Source organism: Erpetoichthys calabaricus, chromosome 12 (genome assembly GCF_900747795.2).
Source record: "Erpetoichthys calabaricus chromosome 12, fErpCal1.3, whole genome shotgun sequence".
Taxonomy (NCBI): Eukaryota; Metazoa; Chordata; class Cladistia; order Polypteriformes; family Polypteridae; genus Erpetoichthys; species Erpetoichthys calabaricus.
This window is the reverse complement of record NC_041405.2, coordinates 151,967,600-151,986,348: the sequence shown is the minus strand read 5'-3', so window position 1 is coordinate 151,986,348 and position 18,749 is coordinate 151,967,600. Positions and strand designations below refer to the sequence as shown.

The window sequence follows — 18,749 nt, the reverse complement described above, 5'->3', positions numbered from 1 at the left end:
GTGTTTTAATTAACCTGAATTTAAGTAATTATAAATTAAAAAAGTATTGTCCCCCCCAGCATGCAATATGACGGTTACAAGATTACATGAGAAGTATAAGGATAATTTAGCTCACTTTACTGATGGTTTCATGCAGTATTACAGACGGGAAACTTATGACAGACTATCACGCTGAAAGGATTTTCCGGATGGAGGACATAATCTTCCGCCCGTTAGCTTCAAAGTGTGTTGGCCATAGGTCCATTCTTATATACTGGTTGCTCCATGTGCAGGCTCCTTCTCTGGATCCAAACAAGGACAGGAAAAGACTCAAACCCCACCTTCAAAAATACAGGAATAGCACAGTACCTACATACAGTTCTCATTCTCCCAACAAGGAAAGAGAATAGTGTGCTGACAGAAAACAGAAATATACTAGTCTGTCTTTAGGCTGGCTATTCAATTCTCCAGTTGTCTTTGGCTGTCTAGTCCTGTGCTTGGCTCGGCAATTCTAAATGCTGATGCTGTGCCCCTGTGTACCATACTTGGTCTGTCTGTATGAATGAGTCCATAACAGTGGGCACAGAGAACAGTGACATTAAACTTAATAACAAAACATATTATAAAACTTTCCCTATACTTTGTATACAAGAAAGTAAAAAAGAAGAAAACTGATTTGGGAAAGATTTGGTATTAAGCTTTTATCTAAAAACATTCTCTCTTGGTAACAGTGTTGGTGCATAAAACTAAAAGTACTATATTTATATTAACTTTGTGCAATGCGCATTTTTTAATGTAATTTTAATACTTATCTTTTTTTTATAATTTGTACTTAGTCTCCAGAAGATTGAGCTGCCACAGATGGACAATGTGCAGACGATTCCTCCGCCCTATGTGATTCGGACGCTGCTCATCTACAGCCGACACACCGGCCAACCCCAGTTTAGCCTCTCCGAAGGAGTCAGTGTAAGAGTTTGTGCATCTCCTAGATCTAAAATTTTGGTTTCCAGGAATTCAGCAAGCTATGTTCCTAAAAATGAAGTCCAATGCTTTAAGCAATTTTCTTCTCGACTTGGCTTCTGTTGTGTCCAGTTTCCAATGTAGGTCAAGTAAGTGAGTAGTTCCTATTAGTAGTTCAGATTGCTTTTGGAGCAACTGTGTCTCTGTCTAAAAATCAGGAGTGGTCTCCCTGCGACTTTCTCAGATATGGGGATATTTGAGGAGTAAACTGCAAGACAATGATGATATTTTTATATTATGTGCAATAAAGAAACATCAACATCAAATCAATAATATATTGAGCAACTATTATAAAAGTAAAGTTGAATAAACCAGACTCTGCAGCTGCGTGAATAAAAGGTAAAGTACCACTTCCGGTTAGTGGAAATAGCCCAAAAGTTGATAGAAATCGACGTTTTGTACCTAATATTTGTATGCATAACTTGGTTGACCTAAGTGAAAGCGTACTTAAGTTGTTGTGTTTACATACACACGCACACTCACAGACAGACTTCCAAAAATGATATTTTCTGACTCGGGAAGTCTAAAATATCAAGATTCATCAAAATCACAAAATTGAATTTTTGGAGGATTTCAATACTTTCCCTACACTTTGTATACAAGAAAGTCAGGGAGGTGTAAAACGTCGAGATTCATCTAAATCTCAACATTGAATTTTTGAATGATCATAATACTTTCCTTATACTTCGTATACGAAAAAGTAAAAAAGGATATTTAACGTATAGTATGAATATTGGTAAGGTAGTGTAGGTCCCAAATACCAACTGTGGGGAGACTACTTAGTCTCCTTGTGTTTGTTGAGATCTTCTGTAGATAGTTAGGCTTCCTTTACCATCAAAGAGATGTCCAAGTTAGGTTAATTTGTGACTTGAAATTTTAGTTTGAGTACGTGTGTGCATGATTGGACCCTATGATGGTCTGGTACTCCGATCCATGGCTGGATCTTACATCACACTTAGCTCTTTTGGGATAGGTTCTTGGAAGTCCATATGCCCATACAGGGTTCAACAATGGGTGGATGGACAGACAGAAAGATACAATTTTTTTTTGATTGGGGAGGGGAAAATTAGGACAGTTATTTTCCAGACAGTAACAACAACATTTATATTTCTATAGCACATATTCATACAAACATTGTAGCTCAAAGTGTTTTATAAAATGTCAAAGAGAAAGTTACAAGAAAAGAATAATATATAAGATTAGGCAATAATAATAAAGAATAAGTAACAAAAAAAAAACATCAATCTAAACATTCTTGTAAAACAAATGTATATCAAGTAGAAGAGCCGCTTCCTTTTATACAGTGTCGTGATGCAAGTCTCTAAAGATGAGTCCGGTGATAAGGTCAGATGGCTGGGAGGACAGAACAATATATAAATGTAATGAATTATTAATATTAAACAAACAAAAAAGCTGGAGGAAAAAAAAACAAAATCTGCAGGGGTTCCAAGGCCAAAACACCATAAACTGCCATGTAAACTGATGAAGTCCTCATTATTTGGCTACAGAACATACAAGTTATTAAAGAGTTTCAAGGAGTTGACTCTTCCAAGTTTAAGCAAATGGAAATTAAGCGATAACATGATAGAAGTGCTTTAAAATTATGAACAGAATTAGTAGAGTGGATGACTCCTCCTGTTACAGTAAACACATTTCTGTAGCAACAATGCACAAGTGCAGAGGAAGCCAGTGAACTGTAAATTTCACACTAATGTTAAAAGTGTGAAATAGCGTGAGGTGCTGAGGCTTTCGCAAGCAGTTGCTGATATTCAGAGCCACAGTGACAGATTAAAACTAAGTGCCACGTTGCTGGTTAGCTGTAACAGCAAACCACAAGCCACATCCTCTGTCCCCTACGCTTTTGTCCTGTGAGATTTTTGTGCCACCTACCCACTTGATCTAACTGTCATAAGGTGAAAGTTTTCAAATGTGATGCTGGGGTCCTACGAAGGTTGCAGACTTTTGTTTTTAATTGGACTGTTAGCCTAATTTCGCAAGTTATTTCCCAGTTTTTGTCATTTGGGGTCAATGTAGACAAGACTAAGGTTGGTGAATTTTTATTGGTTATATGGGGATAATGTAGTTTAACTTTTTAATCATATGTTCATCCTGAGCTTCATTTTTGCTTTTCCAGGTGTTCTGGATATTTAATCCATTATTTACGAATTAGTGGGTCTGACACTGAAGTAGTTGCAGCCTTTTGTCATTCAGTGTTGTTTGCCCAGATGGTTACTCTGCTTGTTGTTAATTGTCATTATTGTCATTATTAGAATACCCTGGACAGTAGTGAGACCAGCTTTGTTATATGGGCTGGAGACGGTGGCACTGACCAGAAAGCAGGAGAACAGAGCTGGAGGTGGCAGAGTTAAAAATGCTAAGATTTGCATTGGGTGTGACGAGGATGGACAGGATTAGAAATGAGGATATTAGAGGGTCAGCTCAGGTTGGACGATTGGGAGACAAAGTCAGAGAGGCGAGATTGCGTTGGTTTGGACATGTGCAGAGGAGAGATGAGAGGTATATTGGGAGAAGGGTGCTAAGGATAGAGCTGCCAGGCAAGGAAGGCCTAAGAGAAGGTTTATGGATTTTCCAGGTTTATTTATGTTCTGACCCAGAAGCGCTTCCATCCTTCCGTCCACGTGACTTGCCAGCACTTCCGGGTCAGATGGAGAACTTGAGTTTCTAGTTAGCCTGGAAGTACTTCTGGACTCCCGTCCTCATGACTTGACAGTACTTCCAGGCTATGTAGGAAATAAAGAGTCCCAAGGTTTTCTCACAGCGTCCCCCGGTGGTGCCCACAGTACCCACCAGGGCTCTGATACTGAACTCCAAAGTCCATGGTGCCCTGCGGGAAACTGGGGCACCATTAAGCTGCCGGGAAGCTGCCATCTAATACTTTGGGGGAGGCAGTATCCAAATGGAGCTGCCTTCCCCCATCCTTTCACCCTTAGGGTGTCCCGGTCAGGCTGAGCTGCCGGCTGTCCCTTACATCATTTACATGTGTGAATATAAAATACAAACTAAACATATTAAGGCTGTGTTGCATCACTACAAACACAGTGTGAACTTTATATATATATATATATATATATATATATATATATTTATTTATATTTATTTATATTTATTTATATATAATTTATATGAACATTATAATTATAGGAGACCGGGTCAGTTTTATTTTGTAATAATGACATGAAGTGTGAGGTCAGCCATACATCACACCTTGGCCAATGTGGGGAAAGAAGGTTCTCCTGGGAGCTACATGGGCATTGACCTGCCATTTCTCATTAGGAAGCTTGTTTTTTTTCCCAGCTGCCCCATGATAATGCCTGCACCATATCCACTATCCACATTAGCAGCTGTATTTTTTCATGGCCGCTTTTCCTCTGACTTTTTCTCATCCACAGAAAATGTTGCAGTCTCCATACTTCTTTTTTGATATCATTTATTTGCACAATGGAGTTGATGAACAAGTTGACGAGAGCAGCTCAAAGGTGAGACCTGGTTGTGCAAGTGTTACGTTTGTTTATAACAGAAGAATCACATCATGTGTTTAATTATAGTATTATTTGTGTGCCATTTGTCATTTCTTGCCGTGAAATGTAAAAACTGTAAAATCAGACCACACTGACATTTTGTATTGTTTTGCACTGAAGATGGTGTTGTTTGTCTACCATCTGGAATAAACTACCGAGGCCTATAGTTGAAACCGAAGCCTTGACAAACCTTTCCGAAGTATCTGGATGAGATATCAGTGACAGCTTAGTAATTAGCTAAAGAAACAATCACGAAGGACCGAATTGTCTCCTCTCATTTGTCAAATTCCATATTTGTTGCCCCAGTGCTGCCAGAGTAGACTCTGGACATGATTAGGGAATGTTACGTTAGGTTAATTATTTTTGATTTGTTACACTATATTAGTCTCCGAGGGGAAATTGTCTTTTCACGTGATCTTTTGGGATGATTAATAAAAAAATAAAAATACTAGGGGGTTCCTCCCCTGCTCGCTTCACTCGCCAACCCCCTCCCGGCACCCCAAGGAGATGTGGTCGCTCCTTCGAAACCCCCTCTTAAATGGTGATACAATGGGAAGCAAATACAGTTGCTGCTGCTGCCATGTTGCGTGTTCTGCATCTTGCGCAGCGCTTCAAACATTTAAAAGCCGGTACAGCAGCTGTCCTACTCTTTGTCTTTTATTTCCAGTCCCAGGCCTGGTTAAATGTCTTGGCACAAAGTGTCATCTCGCTGGACGTGAGTTCTTGATATTTTTTAGTTTATAATTTAAAAATGGAATACGAATCTGAAAATCTAACAACATCACATTAAAGTTCGATAAATTCTGAAAAGAATGATACCAAACAGTAGGTTTTAAAATAAGCCGATTTAAAGCGTGACAACAAACGTGACATAAAATTGTTGCACTTTAAGGCTTAGGATTTCATATATATAGAGTACATAATGACATAGTTTTCATATAAGTTATTATAGTGTCTCAGGTTATCTGCAAAGTCTTAAAGAAGCCAATTAAACGGCTTAAATGGTTTGTTTCAGATCATTTACATATCAGTGGCCTTATTAAATTAGTTTTCTAAACGTGTACGTTCCTTGGGTAGCAGTTTGGAACACAGATTAGTTGTTGGTAGCTTTTGGCTTCAGAGATCTCGGAGTCTCTGCCTAGGGCTGGAATGTTCTCCCTGTGTCTCTATTATGATTTTCCTTCCATCCTAAAGATTTGCAGGTTAGCTTACTTGACACGCCATCCACTGCGGTTTCCTGTCCCGTGCCTTACTCTTCCTACAATAAAGTCAAGCTGTCTGTAGCCCTATAATGGATAAAAGTAAAGGGCATCTCAGGTGCTAACGTACTGTCGTGGCCAAACGTTTTGAGAATAACACAAGTACTGGTTTTCTGCTTCAATGTTTTTAGATCTTTTTGTCAGATGTTTCTATGATAGATAGATAGATAGATAGATACTTTATTAATCCCAAGGGGAAATTCACATACTCCAGCAGCAGCATACTGATAAAAAACAATATTAAATTAAAGAGTGATAACAATGCAGGTATAACAAACAGTAACTTTGTATAATGTTAACGTTTACTCCCCCTGGTGAAATTGAAGAGTCGCATAGTTTGGGGGAGAAACGATCTCCTCAGTCTGTCAGTGGAGCAGGACGGTGACAGCAGTCTGTAGCTGAAGCTGCTCCTCTGTCTGGAGATGATCCTGTTCAGTGGATGCAGTGGATTCTCCATGATTGACAGGAGCCTGCTCAACGCCCGTCGCTCTGCCACAGATGTCAAACTGTCCAGCTCTATGCCTACAATAGAGCCTGCCTTCCTCACCAGTTTGTCCAGGCGTGAGGCGTCCCTCTTCTTTTATGCTGCTTACCCAGCACACCACCGTGTAGAAGAGGGCACTCACCACCACCGTCTGATAGAACATCTGCAGCATCGTATTGCAGATGTTGAAGGACGCCAGCCTTCTAAGAAAGTATAGTCGGGTCTTTCTTGCACAGAGCATCAGTATTGGCAGTCCAGTCCAATTTATCATCCAGCTGCACTCCCAGGTATTTATAGGTCTGCACCCTCTGCATATAGTCACCTCTGACAATCACGGGGTCTGTGAGGGGCCTGGGCCTCCTAAAATCCACCACCAGCTCATTGGTTTTGCTGGTATGGTATGCTGAAGTAGAATTAGTCAAAGTGAACTTTATTGTCATCTCAGCCATATGCAAGTATACAGATAGACGAAATTGTGAAGCTCAGGGTCCACAGTGTAACAACATGACGTGCAAATAATAAATTAAAAATAGAATTAAAATTTAAATTTAAAATTAAAACACAAACAAGACAAGGCATTGTGCAAAGACAAAACAAAGAAGTAGCAGCAATATTGATGTGTAAGATATGTAATATAATAAATAAATAATAGATATACAGTGGTGTGAAAAACTATTTGCCCCCTTCCTGATTTCTTATTCTTTTGCATGTTTGTCACACAAAATGTTTCTGATCATCAAACACATTTAACCATTAGTCAAATATAACACAAGTAAACACAAAATGCAGTTTGTAAATGGTGGTTTTTATTATTTAGGGAGAAAAAAAAATCCAAACCTACATGGCCCTGTGTGAAAAAGTAATTGCCCCCTGAACCTAATAACTGGTTGGGCCACCCTTAGCAGCAATAACTGCAATCAAGCGTTTGCGATAACTTGCAATGAGTCTTTTACAGCGCTCTGGAGGAATTTTGGCCCACTCATCTTTGCAAAATTGTTGTAATTCGGCTTTATTTGAGGGTTTTCTAGCATGAACCGCCTTTTTAAGGTCATGCCATAGCATCTCAATTGGATTCAGGTCAGGACTTTGACTAGGCCACTCCAAAGTCTTCATTTTGTTTTTCTTCAGCCATTCAGAGGTGGATTTGCTGGTGTGTTTTGGGTCATTGTCCTGTTGCAGCACCCAAGATCGCTTCAGCTTGAGTTGACGAACAGATGGCCGGACATTCTCCTTCAGGATTTTTTGGTAGACAGTAGAATTCATGGTTCCATCTATCACAGCAAGCCTTCCAGGTCCTGAAGCAGCAAAACAACCCCAGACCATCACACTACCACCACCATATTTTACTGTTGGTATGATGTTCTTTTTCTGAAATGCTGTGTTCCTTTTACGCCAGATGTAACGGGACATTTGCCTTCCAAAAAGTTCAACTTTTGACTCATCAGTCCACAAGGTATTTTCCCAAAAGTCTTGGCAATCATTGAGATGTTTCTTAGCAAAATTGAGACGAGCCCTAATGTTCTTTTTGCTTAACAGTGGTTTGCGTCTTGGAAATCTGCCATGCAGGCCGCTTTTGCCCAGTCTCTTTCTTATGGTGGAGTCGTGAACACTGACCTTAATTGAGGCAAGTGAGGCCTGCAGTTCTTTAGACGTTGTCCTGGGGTCTTTTGTGACCTCTCGGATGAGTCGTCTCTGCGCTCTTGGGGTAATTTTGGTCGGCCGGCCGGCCACTCCTGGGAAGGTTCACCACTGTTCCATGTTTTTGCCATTTGTGGATAATGGCTCTCACTGTGGTTCGCTGGAGTCCCAAAGCTTTAGAAATGGCTTTATAACCTTTACCAGACTGATAGATCTAAATTACTTCTGTTCTCATTTGTTCCTGAATTTCTTTGGATCTTGGCATGATGTCTAGCTTTTGAGGTGCTTTTGGTCTACTTCTCTGTGTCAGGCAGCTCCTATTTAAGTGATTTCTTGATTGAAACAGGTGTGGCAGTAATCAGGCCTGGGGGTGGCTACGGAAATTGAACTCAGGTGTGATACACCACAGTTAGGTTATTTTTTAACAAGGGGGCAATTACTTTTTCACACAGGACCATGCAGGTTTGGATTTTTTTTCTCCCGAAATAATAAACACCATCATTTAAAAACTGCATTTTGTGTTTACTTGTGTTATATTTGACTAATGGTTAAATGTGTTTGATGATCAGAAACATTTTGTGTGACAAACATGCAAAAGAATCAGAAATCAGGAAGGGGGCAAATAGTTTTTCACACCACTGTAGATAAGATAGAAATGATCAGTGTATGATAATAGTTGTTTAAGACACGTGTAAACAATGACAGGTCAGAATGTTTCACAGCAGAAGGATATCAAGAGTGTCAAAATCCTTAAAGTTCAGTATGAGATTTTCAGTTCTTCTCTACCTGCACACTCGTCTTTACAGGTCAGTGGCTCACATGTGTAAAAGGTCTGTTTTTAGAGGTGGTTGAGGCCGTGTGGAAGATCCCAGGTGGCAGCATGGTGTTAAGGAGTCTGACAGCTTGGGGGTAAAAACTCTCCTGCAGCCTGGCAGATCTGGCTCTGATGCTGCAGTATCTTCTCTTGGATGGCAGAAGTGTGAAAAGTCCATGTGAGGGGTGTAAGGGGGTCCTGCACAATGCTGCAGGCCTTGCAGACACTGCGTTTTTAAAATATGTCCTGTAGTGAAGGGAGAGGCACCCCAATAATGTTCTGTGCTGTCTTCACTATCCTTTGCAGGCACTTGTGGTCGGATATGTTGCAGTTGCCATACCAGAGAGTGATGCAGCTGGTCAGAACACTCTCAATGGTGCCTCTGTAGAACATGGTGAGGATGGAAGGGGGAAGACTTGCTCGCTTCAGCCGCCGCAGGAAATGTAGTCTCTGCTGGGCTTTCTTGATTAGTGATGAGGTGTTAATTATAAGCATTTCATAAGTTTCGAAGGCTTTTATTGACAATTACATTAAGTTTATGCGCAGAGTCAATATTTGCAGTGTTGGCCCTTCTTTCTTTTTCAAGACCTCTGAAGTTTGCCCTGGCTGTGGGCCAAATCCTGACTGATGGCAGCTCATTCTTGTATCAATGCTTGGAGTTTGTCAGAATTGGTGGGTTTTTGTTTGTCCACCCGCCTCTTGAGGACTGACCACAAGTTCTCAATGGGAGTTTCCTGGCCATGGACCCCAAATTTCAATGTATTGTTCCCCAAGCCACTTAGTTCTCACTTTTGCCTTATGGCCCGGTGCTCCGTCATGCTGGATTGTTCATTGTGGGTCACCAAACTGTTCTTGGATGGTTGGGAGAAGTTGCCATTGGAGAATGTTTTGGTCCCATTCTTTATTCATGGCTGTGTTCTTCGGCACAATTGTGAGTGGGCCCACTGCCTTGGCTGAGAAGCAACCCCACACACGAATGGTCTCAGGATGATTTACTGTTGTTATGACACAGTAATAATAATTCATTACATTTATATAGCGCTTTTCTCAGTACTCAAAGCGCTATCCACACAGGGAGGAACTGGGAAGCGAACCCACAATCTTCCACAGTCTCCTTACTGCAAAGCAGCAGCAGCACTACCACTGCGCCACCTGTGAGGACAGGACGGATGGTAGCGCCGTTCACCTTTTCTTTTTTTCCGGATGCCCCAAACAATCAGAAAGGGGATTCATCAGAGAAAATTACTTTCCCCCAGCAGTCCAATCCCAGAATCTCAGTCTGTCCCTGATGTTTTTCTTGGCTTCTTTGATGTCCTTCTTGACAACCCACCAGGCCATCCTCCAAAAGTCTTCACCTCACTTGCATCTGCCTGTTGCCATTCCTGAGCAAGCTTTGCACTGGTGGTGCCTAAGAACACCGCCATCAATAAAGAATGGGACCATAACATCCTCTGAGAGCAACTTCTCCCAACAATCCAAGAACAGTTTGTTAACCAACAATGAACAATCCAGCATTATGGAGTAAGTGGCTCGAGGAACAATACATCGAAAATTTGGGGTCCATGGCCAGGAAACTCCCATTGAGATCTTGTAGTCAATCCTCAAGAGGCTGGTGGACAAACAAAAACCCACCAATTCTGACAAATTCCAAGCATTGATTATGCAAGAATGGACTGCCATCAGTCAGGATTTGTCCCAGAAGTTGATTGCCAGCATGCCAGGGCGATTTGCAGAGGTCTTGAAAAAGAAAGAAGGGCCAACACTGCCAATATTGTTAATAAAGGCCTTTGAAACTTCTGAAATGCTTGTAATTCTACTTCAGTATACCATAGAAACATCTGACAAAAAGATCTAAAAACACCGAAGCAGCAGGCTTTGTGAAAACCAACACTTGGGTCATTCTCAAAACTTCTGGTCCTGACTGTACAGCATATTTTCACATTCGTGTTTACTTACCAATTGAGGTTCTGATTATTTGCCTTTCATGTCTGCAGGATGTGTATACCGCTTTCTGTAACTTGGACTCCAAGGGGATGTGCTACAGATTTGAAGTGTCACTGTGTGGACCAGCCATCGAATTGCACAACTGCATGGCCAAGCTTTTGTCTCACCCCTTACAGAGGCCCTTTCAGAGCCATGCATCCTACAGTTTGTTAGAAGGAGAAGAGACTCAAGAGATTGAAGCCACCGTGTAAAAAAAGGAAAGGAGAGAAAAGGAAAGGTGGCAGAAAGGAGAATTAACTTTGCAGCCATGTCTGAAGTGCACAGGAAACAAAATGGAGAGAGGAAGAGACTGGAGAGGCAATGAGACTGGAAACGTCTACGTCATGATGGCTTGACGGTTGCGTCTCTTCTGCCAGCTGAGATTGGATTTGTTTCAGAGCAGCAGTGGTCTGTTGGTAACGGAGAGTAAGTAAGGTCAAAATCTAACTGGCTTTCTACATGTTATTAACAAAGTGAACATTTTGATCCCATTAAATTTTTTCTAAATGCCTCAAAAAGGTCGCCCTTTAAGGAGAGTGACAAGCTAAATGTGTTAAGATTTCCATTTTCTTCTACGTGAGCCCACATCTTTGATAACTTAGTCTTTGCACTGACGGAATTAACAGATGTAAATAAATCATGCTAAAATCATCAGCTTTTGTTTTTGATACAGAGCCATAACTTTACTGTAAATACACTGCTCAGAAACTGAAGGGAACACTTAGGCCGGGTTTATACTTCACACAACATGACACATGTGCCTGCGGACGCTGTTGCTGCACAAGTGGTGTACTGTTTATATTTGACGCAGATACTTAACGTAAATCTGGAGGATTCCACCAGGTGGCAGTGTGAGGTATCATCACTGTGAGAAAACAACTCTCGGCTTTGCTGTGTTGCGAATTGCCCAAAACATCCAATAAATTTCCAGGACACCTTGCCACAATATCTCTGGAAAGGATGAATGGTTAATGATTACATCCATCGATCCAAGGACGTGCCCATTCCAGCAAGCATTGGGCGTGAGGCAGAAACAGTTCCTGGACGGGGCATCAGCTCTTCGCAAGGTAGAACACAAGCACACATACAGTTGTGCTTGAAAGTTTGTGAACTCTTTAGAATTTTCTATAGTTCTGCATAAATATGACTTAAAACATGATCAGATTTTCACTCAAGTCCTAAAAGTAGATAAGGAGAAACCAGTTAAACAAATGAGACAAAAATATTATACTTGGTCATTTATTTATTAAGGAAAATGATCGAATATTACATATTTGTGAGTGGCAAAAGTATGTGAACCTTTGCTTTCAGTATCTGGTGTGACCCCCTTTGCAGCAGTAACTGCAACTAAACGTTTCCGGTAACAGATGATCAGTCCTGCACACCGGCTTGGAGGAATTTTAGCCCATTCCTCCGTACAGAACAGCTTCAACTCTGGGATGTTGGTGGGTTTCCTCACATTAGCTGCTCCCTTCAGGTCCTTCCACAACATTTCGATTGGATTAAGGTCAGGACTTTGACTTGGCCATTCCAAAACATTAACTTTATTCTTCTTTAACCATTCTTTGGTAGAACGACTTGTATGCTTAGGGTCGTTGTCTTGCTGCATGACCCACCTTCTCTTGAGATTCAGTTCATGGACAGATGTCCTGACATTTTCTCTGATATAATTCAGAATTCATTGTTCCATCAATGAAGGCAAGCAGTCCTGGCCCAGATGCAGCAAAACAGGCCCAAACCATGATACTACCACCACCATGTTTCACAGATGGGATAAGGTTCTTATGCTGGAAAGCAGTGTTTTCCTTTCTCCAAACATAACGCTTTTCATTTAAACCAAAAAGTTCTGTTTTGGTCTCATCCATCCACAAAACATTCTTCCAATAGCCTTCTGGTTTGTCTACGTGATCTTTAGCAAATTTCAGACGAGCAGCAATGTTTTTTTTGGAGAGCAGTGACTATCTCTATGCAAACCTGCCATGCACACCATTGTTGTTCAGTGTTCTCCTGATGGTGGACTCATGAATAATAATAATAATAATAATAATACATTTTATTTATATAGTGCCTTTCCCATGCTCAAGGCACTTACAGAATATAATAAAGAACGGCAGCGTATACAGTATATAGCATTGTACAAAACAGATAAATAAATGAAGATTAAGACAGTGAATTCTGAAAAAAAACAGACAACATAACTGATGGTCTCGCACACACACACACAGGTTACATTAGCATCTTGACATAGAAGGATAATAAAGTCAAGTAGAGCTAAAAGCCTTCCTGAACAGATGAGTTTTGAGTTGTTTTTTAAAAGAATTCATGGAGTCAGCTGACCTGATTAATTTCGGTAGGTCATTCCAGAGTCTGGGCGCTATACAGCTGAAGGCCCTGCTGTCACCCATGGAGTGTAGATTAGTGTGGGGGTACAACAAGATTGCCAGAATCAGAGTGTCATATGCTGGTTTGTCCAGAGTCTGCTGCCATAAGCAAATCATTGGTTACCCGTAGCAGAGCAGTTTCACAGCTGTGCCGCGCCCTGAAACCTGACTGAAAGGGTTCCATCAAATTATTAGAGGTTAGGTAATTGGTGAGTTGGGAAGCTACAACACGCTCAAGAACTTTTGACAGGAAAGGTAAGTGAGAAATAGGCCGGAAATTGTTAAGATTGTCAGCATCAAGACCAGACTTTTTCAACATTGGGGTTACAGAAGCAATTTTAAAAGTGAGCGGCACAGACCCAGTGTCAAGGGATGAACATGAACATTAGCCAATGTGATAAGAGGCCTTCAGTTGCTTAGAAGTTACTCTGGGGTCCTTTGTGACCTCGCTGACTATTACACGCCTTGCTCTTGGAGTGTTCTTTGTTGGTCGACCACTCCTGGGGAGGGTAACAATGGTCTTGAATTTCCTCCATTTGTACACAATCTGTCTGACTGTGGATTGGTGGAGTCCAAACTCTTTAGAGATGGTTTTATAACCTTTTCCAGCCTGATGAGCATCAACAACTCTTTTTCTGAGGTCCTCAGAAATCTCCTTTGTTCGTGCCATGATACACTTCCACAAACATGTGTTGTGAAGAGCAGACTTTGATAGATCCCTGCTCTTTAAATAACACAGGGTGCCCACTCACACCTGATTGTCATCCCATTGATTGAAAACACCTGACTCTAATTTCACCTTCAAACTAACTGCTAATCCTAGAACTTCACATACTTTTGCCACTCACAAATATGTAATATTCGATCATTTTCCTCAATAAATAAATGACCAAGTATAATATTTTTATTTCATTTGTTTAACTGGTTTCTCTTTGTCTACTTTTAGGACTTGAGTGACAATCTGATGATGTTTTAGGTCATATTTATGCAGAAATATAGAAAATTCTAAAGGGTTCACAAACTCTCAAGCACAACTCTACACCAAATCCCCAAACTTGCATATCTTTTGGAAGGACACCGTAGCACGCTGTGGAAACCCACCAGGAAAACGTGCAAACTCCAGGCAGGGAACACAAGCGACGTGACTCCCTACTGCGAGACAGCAGCGCTACCACTCCGCCACCATGTGCGATTATTAACAGTATTCATTATTTAAATGAAATTAAAAATTCATCTGTAAAATGTAATATACATACTTTAACACATCTCATCATGAAAGTGATATGAACTATAAATCTAAGGATTCTAAAAGTGCAGAGAGCTGGAATATCAAACATTTAATGTGTTCTGTGTGGCAATCGCTGCCTGCTGCTGCTGTCAGCGCAGGAGGAAACCCCAGGAGCAGGTAGCGATTAACAAGTTGGGTTGGATTTAAGATAACTTTTACGACATTCTACTTAATTGACAAAATAAATTTCCACTTTTATCGTGAAATAGACATTTTTTTTCTTCACTGTGTCCCTCACCTTTTTTTCTCTGTGGCTCAAATATGCTTCCGTACATTCTGATACTGCTGTGAAGGTGCAAAAAAAAAAAAAAAGACGGCAGATCAGCTGTTATGTGAGACCTTTATTGTGTCATTACGATGGGGAGTATGTGATGCTAATATTGCCTATGCGAGAAACAGATGAAGAAAAGCACCATAAATACATTTGTATGTCAGCATTTAAGTTTGACGATTTGCTTCACCACATCGAACCATTCATCAAACATCGAAGGGCGCACGTTGATCCTGTAGGATCTCCAAAGTGGCTCTCTGTCACATGTTGATAGTAAGCAGAGACTCTGATGTTATGTCCCAGCTTGATCACATTGCGCCCTCTCGATTTTTTTGCTGGAACTGCAGCTCACTTACGTGTCGTGTTAATTTCTGAGGATGTTCTCAGAGGAGGGTGGCACGGTGGCGCAGTGGGTAGCGTTGCTGCCTCACAGTTAGGAGACCCAGGTTCACTTCCCAGGTCCTCCCTGCATGGAGTTTGCATGTTCTCCCCGTGTCTGTGTGAGTTTCCTCCGGGTGCTCTGATTTTCTCCCACAGTCCAAAGACATGCAGGTTAGGTGCATTGGTGATCCTACATTGTCCCTAATGTGTGTGCCCTGTGGTGGGTTGGTGCCCTGCCCAGGATTTGTTTCCTGCCATGCGCCCTGTGTTGGCTGGGATTGGCTCCAGCAGAACCCCGTGACCCTGTAGTTAGGATATAGCGGGTTGGAAAATTTATTGGATGGATGTTCTCAGAGGGCACATCAAATGAACATGTGGCAGCCATGATGTGTGCAAGTATGCGTTCTGAGTGTGAGGTATAACCCGGCCCTTAATCATCCCATTCTAACACCAAGACAGTAACACTTCAGGGATATTAATCTGTCCAGTTAGGATGCGTAGGCCATTGTGAATCAACATCACCTGCTTTGGTGCAAATGAAAGTGACAACAGGTAGACTAGAGAGGCCACTGCAACACAGCCTCCCAAAATTGGAATGGTGGCCACAGACAGTTGCTCTGTCCTTATCCTTCCTGACTGATTCTTCTCAAGTTCTGTATTTTGCTAGTGTCCTTGTCACTAATGGTAGCACGAGGACAGCACCTGCAGCTGATTCAGGTTGCACAGGTAGTCCAGCTCCAGCTCCCGGCACAGGCTCAAGAGCAAGGAGGAGACACCAGGAGATCTGGGGGACATGCGGGACAGTCAATGGCATCATCCAGGAACGGCCTACACACTCTGGCCACATGAGGCTGGACGTTGTCCTGCGCCAGGAGGAACCCAGGTCCTTCCAGTAAAGGTTTAAGAGAATTTCTTTTGCTGTGTTTCAATGGAAGATGTATCTGAGTATCATCTGCATAGCAGTGGAAAGAAAATACTGTCTTTATTTATTTAATGGATCTTAAGGGCAACATGTACAGTGAAAAAAGAATAGATACTTGAAGGACCCCACAAGTGAGAGGGGCTGAGGATGAGGAGAGATTGCCCAGGCTGATGAGTATGATGTATAGATCGTATTTTAGTTCCCTTTTAAGAGGGCCAATGCTGTGTATTTGCATTGAAGAACTTATTTGATTTTTCGTTTATATCGGCTACCTGGCAACAGGACGACGGGTAAGGAACCTCTCAGTCAAGCTTCACTCTGCCGTGCCCGCTGTGCTGGAAGACGTTAACTGGCCAGCGAGGCTCTGCATCCAGTTTTCATATGGTACACATCCATAAAACATAACATTTTGCCAACATAAAAACTACATTTGCAGCCGTGTCTGGTTCTCTTATCATAATCGGAGAAATGTACTGCAATATGGGCATCTAGTGAGAATGAAGCTGCTCTTGTTAACCGTGAACAGTAACATTCCATTAACACACAAGTCGTCTGTGCAGACGTTTTAAAAATCTAGGACATTCCTGTTACTTTTTATTCTAATACTATGTACGTTTTTTAATGGCAGCTTTTTTTTGATTCACATAAAGTGTTTGACTCAGTTGATTGAGCTGCCCTGTGGGACATCCTGAGACTTCGTGGGATCCCCCCACAGTTGCTGGATATCATGGCCGGCCTGTACACTGGTTCTGTGAGTGCTGTGCGGAGTTAACCTCTGCGTTCTACCCTGTTGATTCAGGGGTCCCTCAGTGGTCTGTTCTGCTCCTACTCTGTTCAGTTTTTGCATGGACTGGGTGTTGGGCAGAGTTGTGGGGTCCAGTGGCTGAGGGGTATCTGATGGTGAAGAAAGATTTACTGATCTTGACTTTGCTGACGATGCTGTGATCTCCACACAGTCCATGGAGGCTCTGATAGGGACGCTCGAGAGAATGAGTGAGGAGTCTGAGTGTCTGGGCTTGTGAGGGTCCTGATAAAAACCAAAGAGCCAGGCATTTAATGACCTCTTGGGCACGGCTATCAGCAGTGTGTCTGTCTGCGGATAGAGCGTCGACCTCATCGAGAGGTTTACTTACTTCGGCAGTGACATTCATGTCTCTGGTGACTCTTCCTATGAAGTCAGTAGATGGATTGGGAGAACATGGGGGTCATGAGGTCGCTGGAAAGGGGTGTGTGTGGCGCTCCTGATATCTGCAAAAGGACGAAGGTCCAAGTCTTTAGAGTTCTGGTACTTCCTGTCTTGCTATATCGTTGTGAGACATGGACGCTATCCAGTGACCTGAGATGAAGACTGGACTCCTTCAGTATTGTGTCTCTTCAGAGAATTCTTGTGTGCCGCTGGTTTGACTTTGTGTTGCTCACGGAGACCCGAATGAGGCACATGACCTGCATTGTGAGGGAGCGTCACTTACGGCACTATGGCCATGTGACGTGATTCCCAGAGGGTGATCCAGCTCGTAGGATCCTCATTGTTGAGGATCTTAGTGGCTGGACCAGGCCAAGGGGACGCCCACATAACACCTGGCTACGGCAGATAGAAGGTCGTTTCTGGAGAGAGGGATTGGATTGTGTGTCTGACTAGGGGGTTGCCAACCGGGATCCCAAAGTGTTTCATCGTATGGTGGGTGTGGAAACACACTGTACCAGTGCATGCCCCCCGACACAGGGCACGCAAGACAACCATGGGATACGCACGACATAGCCACGCCCTCCAACTCACAGAAACTCTCCCACCAACTCTAAGACCATGGGATACGATGACAACTTTCAGAGCCATGCCCACCAACTCTAAGAATTCACTAAGTCCATGGCAAGCAAGACACACGCTAGCCAGAGCCACGCCCGCCAACAATTCGAGTGAGAGCGAAAGCATTTGCCAAGAATGTTTTCATTAATCAAGAACGAAAGTCAGAGGTTCAAAGACGATCACATACCATCGTAATTCTGACCATAAACGATGACGACTGGCGATCCGGAGGCGTTATTCCCATGACCCGCCTGGCAGCCGACCGGATAACCAAAGTCTTTGGGTTCCAGGGGGAGTATGGTTGCAAAGCTGAAACTTAAAGGAATTGACGGAAGGGCACCACCAGGTGTGGAGCCTTTTGCTTCATTTGACTCAACACAGGAAACCTCACCCGGCCTGAACACGGAGAGGATTAACAGATTGATAGCTCCTTCTCGATTCTGTGGGTGGTGGTGCATGGCCGTCCTTAGTTGGTGGAGCGATTTGTCTGGTTAATTCCGATAACGAATGAGACACCCTCCTGTTAAATAGTTACGCGACCCCCAAGCGGTCAGCGTCCAACTTCTTAGAGGGACAAGTGGCGAGGAATACCCAGTAAGTGCGGGTCATACACTCGCACTTATTAAGTCCCTGCCCTTTGTACACACTCCTCCCCAGTCGCTACTAACATGGTTGGGTGACTTGGTGAATTATATATAGAAAAGCAGCCGGAACCACAAAGAACAATGAAACGTCAACGTGGCTCACAGGTGCATGTGGACTGTAGCAGAGACGAAAGTGACTCAGGTGAGGAGTTGGGGGCGGGCACATGAGCAGGCAGTGCGTACTGAACGATGACTAAGAGATGACTAAGAAATCAGCAGACTAGAATGGCGGGGGGGGGGCTGGGGCACAGGGGGTGGAATGGGCATCCTTCCCCTCTTCCCCCTGTTCCACCCTCCGCGCCGTCCAGCCCCGTCCCTCGCTCTGGAAGGTGGAGGTGCGAC

General features: G+C 42.7%; 1 protein-coding gene across 1 annotated transcript in view; it reads left to right on the top strand.

Annotated features, from left to right (window-relative positions):
• babam1 (BRISC and BRCA1 A complex member 1) overlaps positions 1-11,367 on the top strand; it is a 32,078-nt gene extending 20,711 nt beyond the window's left edge. The window contains exons 7-9 of the mRNA XM_028816576.2: positions 816-945; positions 4,410-4,496; positions 10,728-11,367. Coding sequence (XP_028672409.2) covers positions 816-945; positions 4,410-4,496; positions 10,728-10,928 — 418 coding nt within the window. The 3' untranslated portion in view covers positions 10,929-11,367. The remainder of the gene's footprint in view (positions 1-815; positions 946-4,409; positions 4,497-10,727) is intronic.
• The last annotated feature ends 7,382 nt before the right edge of the window (positions 11,368-18,749 follow it).